Source organism: Nuphar pumila, chromosome 17, assembly GCF_984573655.1.
Source record: "Nuphar pumila chromosome 17, dmNupPumi1.hap1.1, whole genome shotgun sequence".
NCBI lineage: Eukaryota > Viridiplantae > Streptophyta > Magnoliopsida > Nymphaeales > Nymphaeaceae > Nuphar > Nuphar pumila.
Genome location: NC_143265.1, coordinates 81,558,009 through 81,571,715, shown reverse-complemented (window position 1 = coordinate 81,571,715; position 13,707 = coordinate 81,558,009). Strand labels below are relative to the sequence as shown.

Here is a 13,707-nt window from a genome sequence, read left to right as displayed (position 1 = left end):
ACTTTAGAGTGCCAAAGAGGTATATACATCATAGCAAAAAGGTGAAAACATGGTGTCTAGAACACTCCGAATGGGCCAGAAATGAAGACGTTTATCTTGTCCGCGTTGCGTTATACCTGCAAACAAGTGAACGTGCCACAACACACGATTTGGGCTCAATAAGAAGTCAAGTGTTTATGCACTTACCTGAATGCACAAAATCAACGTTATGAGCAATTAGCTCAAAGACGCCGTAGGCTTTAAGGCTGCGATCTGAAACTCGCAGTTGCTGATGGAATGCACAAAATCGTGGCTGAGGTGCAGTGTGAACGTAGACTGTAGCTGCAAATGGGGGTTATTAAGATCTAATCGAAGCTTAACAAACCGGAAGTGTGAATGCACTCATCCGTCGGCAGTATGATGACGATCATGAGCTAGATTGCTCGATGATTTGTTTGGAGCATTGTACAGCTCTTTCTCTGTGCGATGTGATAAATTGCTTGGGCTTGCAGCGCCACCGGATGCTAATACAGAACGGTAAACTCGATCGATCCTCTGCAGCTCATCATCTACGTGCTATGCTCAGATGTTGAGCTTAGGCCAAAGTGCAATGCGAAAGAAGTGATGGAAGTGAATCATTTGCTAGCTTGTGGCTGACACTAGCAAGGCCGATCGTCACATGGAGGCCATCTCCAATTGGAGCCCAAAAGAAAACAAATTTTATTTCTCAAACTCAAGTCATCCAGATTACATAATGAGCATTTTAGAAAACATCACATATTTATAGTGTTGACCTAAGCTTTGGCACCAAGCCTTGGGCGGCCCAAGCTTCAAAATTGATTGGCGTCAACCCTTAACTTGATGCCGAAACCATACTGTCAAAGCCATTTTTCTGCTGTACACCCTGTATCGCACCTATGCTCGCTTCAGCTGACTGTTCTGTTGCGCTCTCCTAGGCTATTCAGCAACCGAATCTACCTCTTGCATTGGCCCAAATTCAGTACGCAACACACACTTGTGGGGCTAAGGCCTGATGGAGGGCATTCAGGTGCTTAATGCACAAATATTTGTGCAATCATATTGCACCTGATCCGGACTCCAATGAATGACCCAGCATAGTCCATGAGGGCGGCATCACCGGCACAATGACCATAGGTTTGACAGGGTGAGCCAGTACGACCAGGTGGTGCGGTTTCTTCAGGTCATACACGATCGAAGGTTGATTCTCAGCGAACAAACAAACAAACCATGCTTAACACATCTATGTGGTCCAAATTGAGTTGTTAAAGCTTTAAACCTATCTTCCCAGCTCAATAGTTCCGTGCCTTCAATAGCACCAAATATCAACCCATTGTAAACCGTTGATTTTCCCGCTCCATCTCCCGTTCAACAAAAACATGGAGAGAGAGAGAGAGAGAGTGTCTGTGTGGTGGTGGTGGCATCGATCAAGCGAAAGTAGGGGAGGGGAGAAGAGTGGGGTGCTGGAGCGATGGCCGAGGCGTAGGAGCCGCGGTCGAACTACTACTGGATCAGCAGCGGATGGGGGACCCTCTTGTGGAGGGCCTTCATTCATGGTTACAGCGCCGCATCAGCCACAAGGACGACTCCGGCCTTAAGCTCGTTCGCGTCCCCAAACGCACCAGAATGCCAGGGATCGACTCCCACCAAAAAAAGGTATAAGGAATGAATCAAAAGAGAGCGACGAGAGTTGTTCAATCCAAATGTGTGTTTGCGTGTGTGATTGATTGAGTCGATGACTAGTCCATGATCGGGATTGGAATATATTCCCGGGCCAGGTTGTGATTCTTTTGTTGGGGAAGGAGAATTTATGCTGCTTTTGGTCTTCTTTTTATCCTTTTTTCTCTTTGTTGATTTTGATCGTGATTAGCTTGGGAAGTTCTACTTTAAAAAGCTTTTTAGGTGATCTTTTGCTCCCTTTGCTAAGGGCGTTGGGTTCTTGGTTTTGTTGTGTTTGTTTGTTTGTTTCGAGTCTTGCTGATTTTGGTATTGAGCATAGATCATGTTGGTCCTGTTTGGTCTGGTTTTGTTCTTAACATGAGATCGTTTCGTGATCTTGTGTGTGTGTTCTTGAATTCTTCTTCATCATAAAGTTTCTTCTCTTTCCTGATGAATGAGAAGATGGTCTGGTCTTTCTCGTTTGAGTTGACTTTTGTTCTTGGTTTTGGTCGTTAAAAGAAGTCATCTTTCTTGTATGGGTACTTGAGAATGTTGTGTAGCTATTTGAAACTATAGGCGCTTCTCAAGTTTGATTGGATTGAAGGAGTGTTCTTAATATATTTATGTTTCTTCTTTTGAACGCTTTTTTGGATTTTTTTAGGTCGTTTTCGGGTTTTTTACGATCCTATATAAATCTCTATAGTTTGTTGTTTTAACTTAATTGCAAGGATTCGCGTTCATCGTATATCATGTAAATTTTTTTTGGGACTGATATTGCATATGCCCATCTATTGGAGTCCTTTAAGATATACAGAAAAATGCTAAAATTAATTACTTAAGGAGTTTATGATAATGCTGCACCGTTTCAACTACTTTCTGTTCTGTGATTGTTGATAATTTAGTTGTCAGTGCAGTTTATGCCTTGTTGGTGTGCCCATAGTTGGACTCATTATTCTTCACCGTTTCTGTTGTTAGAACATGCTAGACACAGAATTCTTCACAGAGTATGGCGAGGCGAGCCAATACCAAATACAGGAGGTTATTGGAAAGGGAAGCTATGGTGTTGTGGCATCTGCGATCGACACCCACACTGGCGAGAGGGTAGCTATAAAAAAGATAAATGATGTTTTCGAGCATGTTTCTGATGCTACTCGCATTCTACGTGAAATCAAGCTCCTTCGATTGCTTCGTCATCCTGATATTGTAGAAATAAAACATATTATGCTCCCGCCATCTCGTAGGGAGTTCCGAGACATATATGTGGTGTTTGAGTTGATGGAGTCTGATCTCCACCAAGTAATCAAGGCTAATGATGATCTTACACCTGAACATTTTCAATTTTTCCTGTACCAACTTCTTCGGGCACTGAAATATATTCATACAGGTTATGCTAGATCTAGCTTCTTAGTGAACTATTCATTCTACTTTTCCATGGCTTATGGAATTTGTGTATTTTTCCTTGTGATAGTCATCTTTTGTTAAGGTAGAAATTTGATGGATGTCATGTTTCACTGTTTTCAGCAAATGTGTTCCATCGTGATTTGAAGCCAAAGAACATACTTGCCAATGCTGATTGCAAGCTAAAGATTTGTGATTTTGGCCTGGCTCGCGTGTCATTCAATGATGCCCCATCAGCTATTTTCTGGACTGTAGGTTCCTTCTCCATGCAACTGATGTGCTGCTTTGTGTCCTTGCAGTTCAGGATGTTGGACTATAATATGTCGTTATCATCAATACTGTAATTTGTTGTCACTTTTGTATTTTAATCTAATTTATTTGTTATGAATCTCATAACTATTTGTTACTCTCATTTGAGTGTTTATTTTTGTATGTACTTGCTGACATGTTCTCCTATATTCAATAGGATTATGTAGCAACCAGATGGTATCGTGCTCCTGAACTTTGTGGCTCATTTTTCTCCAAAGTAAGAGGGCTGAGAATTATACACTTACATTATATATCCTCTTAAATAACTTATTCACTTGAATGGCTTGTCATGTTCTTTGCTAGTCACATACTCATGGACCTGGGTTTAGTTGTCTTGATGCGTCTGTTTAAGTGCATGTTGAATTCATAATACTATTTTCAGGCTAAATTTCTTGCTTTTGTAGTTCATCTTATTCCATACCCATCCTCCCCTACACTTGTGGTTCCCTTTGTTATCGAAAAAAAACAAAAAACAAAAAAGGCACTAGCTTTGTTGTCGTCATGTTGACCATTCTTGCATACCTTGACTTTATTTGATGGATTATGTATGGTGCTTGCATACTTAGATTGGCTTCTCTTTTCCACATGTTTTTTGTATACAAGAATTTGCGTAAGGTACTTTTGTGCATATTTCAACATCTCCTGTTATTTTTCAGTATACCCCTGCAATTGATATATGGAGCATAGGGTGCATATTTGCAGAAATGCTCACTGGGAAACCATTATTTCCTGGAAAGAATGTTGTGCATCAATTAGACCTCATGACTGATCTGCTTGGCACTCCGTCCACAGAATCTATTGCTAGGGTTGGTTCTCTTATCTTAGTTTTTTCCTTTTTTTCCCTTTTATTCATGTGTTTCTATTAGAGGATCCGAGTTTGTCCACTATTTCTTTGTTATAGAGTCAGAAGCCCATTTACTTGTTTTAATTAGTCAACCGGTCATTCCTTGTTTAAGAAACAGATATAATTTTTCCAATTTGATCATGATTTCAATAACCCTTAAACTCAAATGTTGATTATTTGATGAAAAATCTACAGATTCGGAATGAGAAGGCAAGAAGATACTTGAGCAACATGAGAAAAAAAACGCCGGTTCCTTTGACACAAAAGTTTCCTAATGTTGATCCTTTGGCTCTTCGTTTACTTGAACGTTTGATTGCCTTTGATCCCAAGGACCGGCCAACAGCTGCAGAGGTCAGATATACTGAAAATTTGGTAGCCTTGCAGAATTGCATGGCTAATGATTAGCTTTCATGGTGATGTAACTATCTTGAATTTTCCTTAATTTATTTTGCATTTTTTTTCTTTCGTCTGTTTCTTAAGGCATTGGCAGATCCATATTTCCATGGATTGGCAAATGTGGAACGGGAACCTTCAACACAACCAATTTCCAAACTTGAGTTTGAATTTGAAAGAAGAAAGTTAGCAAAGGATGATGTGAGGGAGTTGATTTATCGGGAGGTATGGAAATGCATGCACCTTAGAACCTGTATAACATACTGCTTTCTTTGCCTTGATAAAATATTATTCTTCTTATTTACAATGGTTTTCTCTTAAAGCATACAGATCCTAGAGTATCATCCCCAGATGCTTCAGGAATATCTTCGTGGTGCAGATCAGACTAGTTTTATGTATCCAAGGTTGGGACCTTCTTCAGTTTTCCTGATAAAGGCATTTGGATTTAGTTTAGTTGAATGTGTGTGCATCTTGGTATGCTAATAATTTTTCTCTTCTTAGCATCGGTTTTAGATCAATTTGCTTGCATTTTTTTGTGGCCCCTAGTTCTGGATAATTGGTTAGTTGCGATGGAATTTATATGTTACAGGAATTCTCTTAGATCCTTAGATTGTCTTGAGATGGAAGATTCTTGGCTAGGATCTCATTGCTGAGCATATACTAGTGATTGGCGAAGAGATGGTTGAGGCCGTGAATCCATCCCAACCACCCTGTACAGGTGGTTTCCTTCATCACAAAAAATGCTCTCAGGCAGAACTGTGCTTCCTCAATGTTTTTCTCCCTCATGTAGAATTTGTTTGAATATGTTGAAAGGCCCCCATGCCACCAGATATATTGAGGTTGTTCCTGGAGTGGATGCATTTGGGAGAGTGCAATTTATCCTCTGAGATGATTTGTACTGCTGTATATTGTTTGCTATGCATATTTATAAGCAAGCTTAATTATGTCATTTCTGCCATCATTATGTTTCCAAGAGTGGTTGACCAGTGTAAAGTATCCCACATTGTTACCAATTTTAATTATATCATTAGTGTGTTCTGTTTATCATGTGTTTAGTGGACATTGTTGGTTTAGAGTTGTGATGGTCATAATTAAGGCATATACCTGTGAGAGCAATGTTACTACTGTCTCCTGTGTTGTCTTTAGTTTGATGTGTTACTATTTTATGTAAAATCTTGCTTACTTAACCAGCATTTATCTAGCACAATACCTTTGTTACGTTCTATTTTCTCACATATGGGTTTTAAGTTGAACGATGCATTTCAATGACTAATTCCTATGGCCTGTGGATGTCCTTTGCCTATTTGTGTTCCTGTCATCAGACTACTTTCTTGAAAAAGGGAAGACTCTTTATGTCTTTGAAAATTGTTGCATTTCATCATGGTGATTGTAGTAATCATAAGTAAATCTGTTTAGTTATTCAGCAGATGAATATGGCATGATAGCAAAGTGGTTTCAGGCATTTATTGTCTAGAGAGATACTAACTAAATTGTCTTGTTTCTTTTTCTTTGTCTTAATAGTGGGGTGGATCGATTCAAGAGACAGTTTGCACATTTGGAGGAGCATTATGGCAAGGGTGAAAGAAGCACTCCACTACTGAGGCAGCACGCATCATTGCCTCGGTAATTGCTGATCTTAGTAGAAACTATTGGCCTTCTGTTTGAGTATTTCATTATGTGCTTGACGATTCTCCCTCTGTTCCCCTTAGAGAGCGAGTATGTGTGCCTAGAGATGATAATTCCAATGAAAACATTGATATTGAAAAGCGAACCACCGAATCTGTTGCTTGCACAAGCCCTCCAGGTGCCAATCAAGGTGAAGGTATTGGAGTGGCAGCAGCAAATGGCTCGACAAGAGCAAAGTACAGCGGAAGGAGCTTGTTGAAGAGTGCTAGCATTAGTGCGTCCAAGTGTGTGACTGTAAAGCCTAAGACAGAACCAGAGGTTTGTAAATATCATGGTTCAAGGAAGTTAACTGCATTCTTAGAACTTTATTTTAGAATTTGCATCAGCTCTCTACACTTGGCATACTATGAATCTTTTGACTTTCCGTCTTCTGCGTGAACTGACTAATTACAGGATTTTCAAACTATTGTTTTGATTGTTATCTAATTAAAACCATCAAAAAAATTTGTTGGTATCATTAGCTTGCTCTTTCTAACTATTCCTCACTGGGCGAAAAGGATCATGGTCGTACCACTGTGAAACTTGAAGCAAATGGATGGCCATCCATGCCCATACGGGCTCTACACACCTGGCTAGGGGGCAGCTCGATTTGTTCTGAAATGATGGGACATCTCGAGATCAAAACTGGGAGGGTGGTCCCATGCACAAGCTGAAGCATGAGGGGAAGTTTTCCTGGTGAGCAGTGGGGAGTACCCGTGGAGTTTTACTGTGAGGGTGCCAGGCACCATCAACATTGTACCTCTCGGCATCTCAAAATGGATGGTCATCCAGTTGCTTTAGCCATTAATCTTAAAGCGAAATATAGGACCCTTGCGCATTGCGCTTATCTCAATATACTAGTACATGTTGTAAACTGATTCTAAACAGAAAGTTCTGATGTTTAGGACGAAACCATTACTGAGAACGTAGATGAGATGGTCGATGCTATGTCGCAACAAGTGTCAGCAATGTATGCGGGCTATGCTCATCCTTGAATCATTTTGGGGTGCTTGATCGCTTTGGAGTTTCTGTTTGCCCCATTCTTCATCATGGGGGCTGCTTCATATTCCTTTCAATGCTGATGCTCATTGTCAATCATCATGGTGCTCTCCTCCACAACAGAGGCAACCCTGGACTGACCACTCTATCAGTATTAGAAGACCTACCATCATTATACTCAGAGAGAGATAGAGAGTCAAAGGGCTGTGTTTGTAATTTTTTGTATGAACTACCTAAATATCTTTACAGTTTGTAATGAAACATGTTCAAGTTATTAAATGTTTCAAGGAATTTCTTGTGATTAGTAGACAGATCACTGCTAATCTGCTTTCCTGTGTTAGCATGTAAAGGCCATTGTTGCAGACTGAAAACATCACCAAGTGGTTGCACGCTGTAGCATGTTATGTATGAGTTTGATGTGCTTAGCCTTGCCCTGGATCCATCAATGGTTTCAGCGGACTAAGTTGAGCAGAAACCTCGTCTTCAAATCAAATCTTGTCGGACGGACAATATTGAACACAGTTGTGAAACGGCCACATCCAGTTTAGGATGTGAGCTGATGGAATTGGGAACCAACAGATTTTGGTGCAGTTTAGGATCCGATTCACTTTACCATGTATAAGTCCAGAATTCCATGAAAAAACAGGGACCGGAGGTGAGCTAAGGCCGTCAGATCTCCAAGATGAGAGGCTGTCATTGTGATGTTGCCAAAAGATATGTGAGTGTCTTCCTAATACGTCCATGCTTCATTTTCTCTATTCATATCTGTCGATACTCATTTGGGGGAAAGTGGTAGCTGTCTAGCACTTTTTTGGCCTACTGTGAGTTAACAGGTATTTTTGGGTTGTTTTGGCAAATCTAACTCTGCAGATGTGTTCGGTCGATTTACTAAGAAACAACATCTGGATCATGGTTTTTTCGATAAAAATTCTATTTTTTAAGCTTTGAATATTTTTATAAATGTTATATGATCGATTTTTAAATCTTATAAAAACCTATCGGCTTGTGGGAATCTGTATGGTCAGATTTAATGAAAACATGAAAAAAAAAGCCTTCAAAAGCTCGGTAGGCTGACAGTAGGCCAGAAAAGTAGCAGGCTGCTACCACCTACTCATTTAGGGATCTAAATGGGTTGGATTCTGTTGAGGCAATACCCTAATTGGATATGCTTTAATTGGTTTTGGAGTTGGATGTAAGAATTTATGACTGGATTTGGATTTTTTTTAGAGGAACTGAATTTGGATTTGATTAGCTAAAATAGCTAACCCAGTGTGCATTTTACATGTGAACAGATTCAGATATTAATCAGACTTGGATGTAAAAATCAAATAAATCAAATTTTGATTAGCGACGGGATGCTATTATTTAAATGGTTTGGATTTAGATCGGATGTGGCCAATACCATATTCAACTAATTGGATATTGGCTAAACTGATTCAAATTCGGATTAGGATTTAAATGGTAAAAAAACTCATAGCAAATCCACTTTTTTACATGTAAACTAATTCAGATATCCATCAAATTCAAATATTTGTCAAATTTGGTATAAAAAAATCAAAGCATATCTGCATCCAATTATAATTGGATACGGTTTGGCTTACCAAATGCAACTAAAAAGAATCAAATTTGTTCAGATATCGGATAAAATCTGATTCATTGACATCCCTACAGCCCGGTAGGGGATGTCATTGTGTTGGGTTTGACCCGGACCTGACCGGTAAAAAACCCTATAAATAAGAAGGTTCAATTAGAATTCAGTTGGACCCAAAGGGTCTGATAAATATATGGATCCGGGTATGGTTTGTGAAATTTCTTACTAGATCCAGGCCCAACCCGAGTTCCGTCTAAAATCCATAAATTTTTAATATAAAAAAGATAAAAAATATTATTTTACCAGGTATGGTCCGGGTCTGGTTTATCTAATCTTTATAGGATCCAGGTATGATTTCTCTTATGGTGGGCCAGATCGGACTCGGGTCCAAACTCGATACCAGCATCTCAAATCAGGTCTAGGTCTGGTTTCACCTGGGTCCTAACCAAACCCGACCTGTTGACATGCCTACAGCCAGGTAGTACATAACATGTAGGGGTGTCAACGGGTGGGGTTTGGTTGAGACTCAGGTGGAATTAGACTTGGACTCCATTTTTGGGTATGGTATCGGGTCCGGACCCAAGTCTAATCTGTCCAATATAAGAAAAAATATTCCCGGACCTGATAAGAACTACATGAACCAGACCTGGTAAAATCATATTTTTTATCATTTTTACATTGAAAATTTGCGGGTCTTAATCGAAACTCAGGTCGGGTCCGGGTCTGGTATAAAAGTTCACAAACTTGGGTCCATGTATTAATCGGACCTTCGGGTCCGGACCCGGGTCTTAATCGGATCTTCTTACTTATCACCATATCCGGACCCTATAGGATTTGGTTCTGGTCGGGTCCGGGTAAACCCGACCCGTTGACAGCCCTAATTAAATGCCGTGACCTGAGTAACATATTCGTTATTTGCTTTACTGGTCGGGATCTTTTAGTAATTTCAGTGCAATTTTATCGTCCTTCCCTCCGAACCGGTCGGAGCCGATACTCTGTGAGCTCTATGTTGGGTACCTCTCGTTCCTGAGAAAAACCCTAGACTGTACGGCGCCGTCGGCTCTCTTTCTGGGAGCGGAGAAGCTCAACTCCGATCATCTCCGTAGATGGACGCGCTGGCGACCGTCGAACTTTGGTGAGTTATTTTCCTTGTCTTTCTTCTTCTTCTTCGTTTCTTCGGAAATTAATGGCCGAAATGGCGTTGTCTTGCGATCCGTCTCGCGAGAACTGAAGATTTTTTGTTTTCCCTCATTTTCGCTGTTCAATTCCTTTTTGTTTTCGTACTTTTTTTTGGAGGAAAAGTATGCACTCTTGCTACGTGCTCGTTTTCTTAGTTCTGATTCCGGTTAAAAGGGATCATTTTTCTCGCCGCCTTCTCTGTTGATTCTTCTTGTTGATTTGTTTTTTGTGTTTTTCCGCTTTGTGAACACATTTCGTGAATGTGCAGTAGTCTTCACCTTCTCTAAAATTAATGGCTTACATTGAAGAACTAATCTGCATGTGCGGTTGCAGCGTAGGCGTGCAAATGACGAAACCCTAGATTTTCCCATCGATATCTTATCTGGAGAGATGATTGAATTATCACGCAACCTTTAGTCGATCTGCAGCACAGATCTATCATTCGTGTGATACACAACGTCGCTAAAAATTTGGAAACGTTGATTTTAGGGTTTTTTTTGTTTCAATTAGCATAATGCATGATGTTTGTTAGGAACTTAGTTTTTTTTAATAGCATGAATATGTAATTAGGTTTAGGGGTTTTTGTGGTTTTTATTTCAAATAGCATTTAGGTTCTTGAATTTCGTTTTTCAAATGACCTGAATATTGAATTAGGTATTTCTGTATTTTTTTTCAATCAGCATTAAACATGATTCCTAATGCTTGATTTTGGTTAGAATTTTAGTTTTTTTTTTTCAATTAGCATATCTATGAATAATGTTTATTAGGATCTAGGGTTTTCATTTGTTTTTGTGTTTTTTTAATTACCATTATGCATCAATCCATGAATAATGAATGCGTGATTTTAGTTAAAATATTAAGGGTTTTGTTTTTAGGTATTCACGGAACTCTGGTGAGCTGTTTTCCTTCTCTTTCTTCTTCTACGTTTCTTCAGAAATTAGTGGCCGAAATGGCATTGTCTTGCGATTCGGTCTTGCAAGAACTGAGGATTTTCTGTTTTCCCTCATTTCGGTGATCAGTTCCTTTTGTTTTTGTGCTTTATTAGAAGGGACTCGTTTTCTTAGTTCTAATTCTGGTGAAAAAGGATCATTTTTTTCACTGCCTTCTCTGTTAGATTCTTCTTGTTAATTTATTTTTTGTGTTTTTTCCCCTTTGTGAACACATTTTGTGAATATGTAGTCTTCTTTGTCTCCTCTAAAATGAATGGCTTAGGTTGAAGAACTATTTGGGGCTTAGAAAGTCTTTCAGAAGCTCTGATCTGCATATGCGTTGCAGCGTAAGCGTGCAAAATGCAAATGACGAAACCCTAGTTTAGCAAGCTACTGATTTTTCCATCATCTTCCCTGGAGAGATGATCGAACTATCACACAACCTTTAGTCAATGTGCAGCATGGATCCATCATTTGTGTGCCACACAACGTTGCAAAAACATTGGAAACATTGATTTTAGGGTTTTGGGTTTGGTTTCAATTAGCATAATGTATGATGTTTGTTATGATTCACGTTTATGAATATGTAATTAGATTTTCATTTAGGTTCTTGATTTTGGTTTTTCAAATGACATGAATATTTAATTAGGCATGATTTTACATGCTTGATTTTGGTTAGAATTTTAGGGATTTTTTTTTCAATTAACATCTTTGTGAATGTTGCTTGTTAGGATTTAGGGTTTTCATTTGGTTTTTTATAAAATGGCATAAATGTTTAGTTATGGTTTTAGGGTTTTTCTGTTTTCTTTAATTACCATTATGCATAAACCTATGAATAATGAGCATTTGATTTTGGTTAAAATATTAAGGGTTGTGTTTTCAGGGGTCTACCTACCCACTACCACTTTTGACTATATAGACTCAGATCCCTGTCTACAGTACACGTTTGAGCTTCCACTGGTTACCAAGTCATATGAAGTCTTCTACATGTTTTATGGATATAAATTAATCTTCTTTTTTGGAATTGAATGCACTTGAAGTTGATTAATGATCAGGATTTTGTGTTTTAAAAATCTTACTTGATCATTCAGTTAGCATGGTTGCTGGCACTAAGAGAAGCCTTTCAAGCTCGCTCTTAGTGGAAAAGATTGATTGCAACCTGTTAAATCCTTCCTAAAAAGTTGTGCGGCATTTGTTGCATGATGCATTTTGGACTAGAAATTTCACTGTATCTCATTTTTTATGGAAATTCAACAAATGGAACCAATGGCCTGCCATATGTGCATCTGTTTCTTGTATGGCATTCATTCTTTATTGTGTGGAACTCCTTGGTCTGGAAAACTGGTTTCTACTTTCTACTGTTTTAGTTTGACCATAAGCTGCTCCTCTACAAAGAAACTACATGTGAATCATATTGTTCTTTCTGTGTAGAGTGTGACTATGAAAAGCAACTGTGACCTTTGAATGCAAGGAGATATGGGGTCGGAAAGACCTCGAATTCTCTTGGCTGCAAGTGGAAGTGTAGCTGCAATAAAATTTGGGGTCTTGTATCACAGTTTTTCTGAGTGGGCAGAAGTGAAAGCGGTGGTCACCAAGTCTTCTCTGCACTTCATTGACAAAGCATCACTTCCAAGTGATGTGGTTCTTTACACAGATGAAGATGAATGGTCTACTTGGAATAAGATAGGAGACAGTGTACTGCATATCGAACTCCGCAAGTGGGCCGATGCTATGGTTATTGCTCCATTATCGGCAAATACTCTTGCAAAGGTAAAGTTCAACTATTCCATGTTTCTTAGCTGCAAAATTCTCACCATTGTCTGTTTAATAATGCTCCTGCTGCGAGTTCTCCCCTTTATCTGCTTATTGGTACTCCTGCATTTCCCTTTTATGTACAAAAATTTTCTGTTTAATGGGTTAAGTTCACTATTTTTTCATCATATAGATGGCAGGGGGGTTGTGTGACAACTTGTTGGCATGTGTTGTCCGGGCATGGGACTTCAGCAAGCCACTCTTTGTTGCTCCTGCTATGAACACCTTCATGTGGAATAGCCCGTTCACCCAGAAGCATCTAGACTTGATAAGTGAATTAGGTGTTTCTGTCATTTCTCCTGTATCAAAGAAATTGGCTTGTGGGGACTATGGGAATGGTGCAATGGCTGAGCCTGGATTTATTGATTCCACTGTGAGGTTATATTTTGCAAATGCATAGAGTAAGCGGACCAACACATTTGCTGAAAGTGTTTGTTCTATAGTAATCTTGTTGACAACTTGGACGGTTACAGGTACGCACAGAATGTCTTATATTTCTAAACCATCCTTCTGTATGTATTATGCTCCTTTCAAAGATAAGGGGTTAAAAATGCACTCTTGAAATTGCCGACTTCTTCTACTTTGACGTGATTATTAGATGTTTATACATCTAATAACTTGCATCCGTTTTTAGTTATGTTTTATGCTGGGTTATTTGGCATTACCATGAGTGGCTTACAAGCAAACCTTTTGATTATAATTTCTAGAGTTAATTATTTCTCACCTCTCAGCTATGTTACAATGACACGCCATTTAAAATTATGTATCATGTATCATGGTGACACGAGTCCGAACATGCTACAAGACATTGGCACAACTGTCACATACACTCTTTTTAAACCAACTCTAACCATCAATAAACCACAAAGATATTGGTTGGAGAAAGAAATGGCAAGGGATTCAAGATAATAGAGAAGGAAGCCATTACAGAA

General features: G+C 39.1%; 2 protein-coding genes across 2 annotated transcripts; both read left to right on the top strand.

Moving 5' to 3' along the window:
• Positions 1-1,448: 1,448 nt before the first annotated feature.
• Positions 1,449-6,664, top strand: LOC149812474 (mitogen-activated protein kinase 9-like). Its single transcript, XM_089993058.1, has 10 exons — positions 1,449-1,653; positions 2,632-3,040; positions 3,178-3,305; positions 3,521-3,580; positions 4,020-4,169; positions 4,403-4,558; positions 4,688-4,825; positions 4,931-5,004; positions 6,122-6,223; positions 6,310-6,664. The coding sequence occupies exons 1-10, from the start codon at positions 1,519-1,521 to the stop codon at positions 6,662-6,664; spliced, it is 1,707 nt and encodes a 568-aa protein (XP_089849184.1). The 5' UTR covers positions 1,449-1,518.
• A 3,170-nt stretch (positions 6,665-9,834) lies between these two features.
• On the top strand, positions 9,835-13,339 carry LOC149812473 (phosphopantothenoylcysteine decarboxylase HAL3-like). Its single transcript, XM_089992652.1, has 3 exons — positions 9,835-9,990; positions 12,395-12,733; positions 12,909-13,339. Exons 2-3 carry the CDS (start codon positions 12,428-12,430, stop codon positions 13,173-13,175), a joined length of 573 nt encoding a protein of 190 aa, XP_089848778.1. The 5' UTR covers positions 9,835-9,990; positions 12,395-12,427; the 3' UTR covers positions 13,176-13,339.
• Positions 13,340-13,707: the final 368 nt, after the last annotated feature.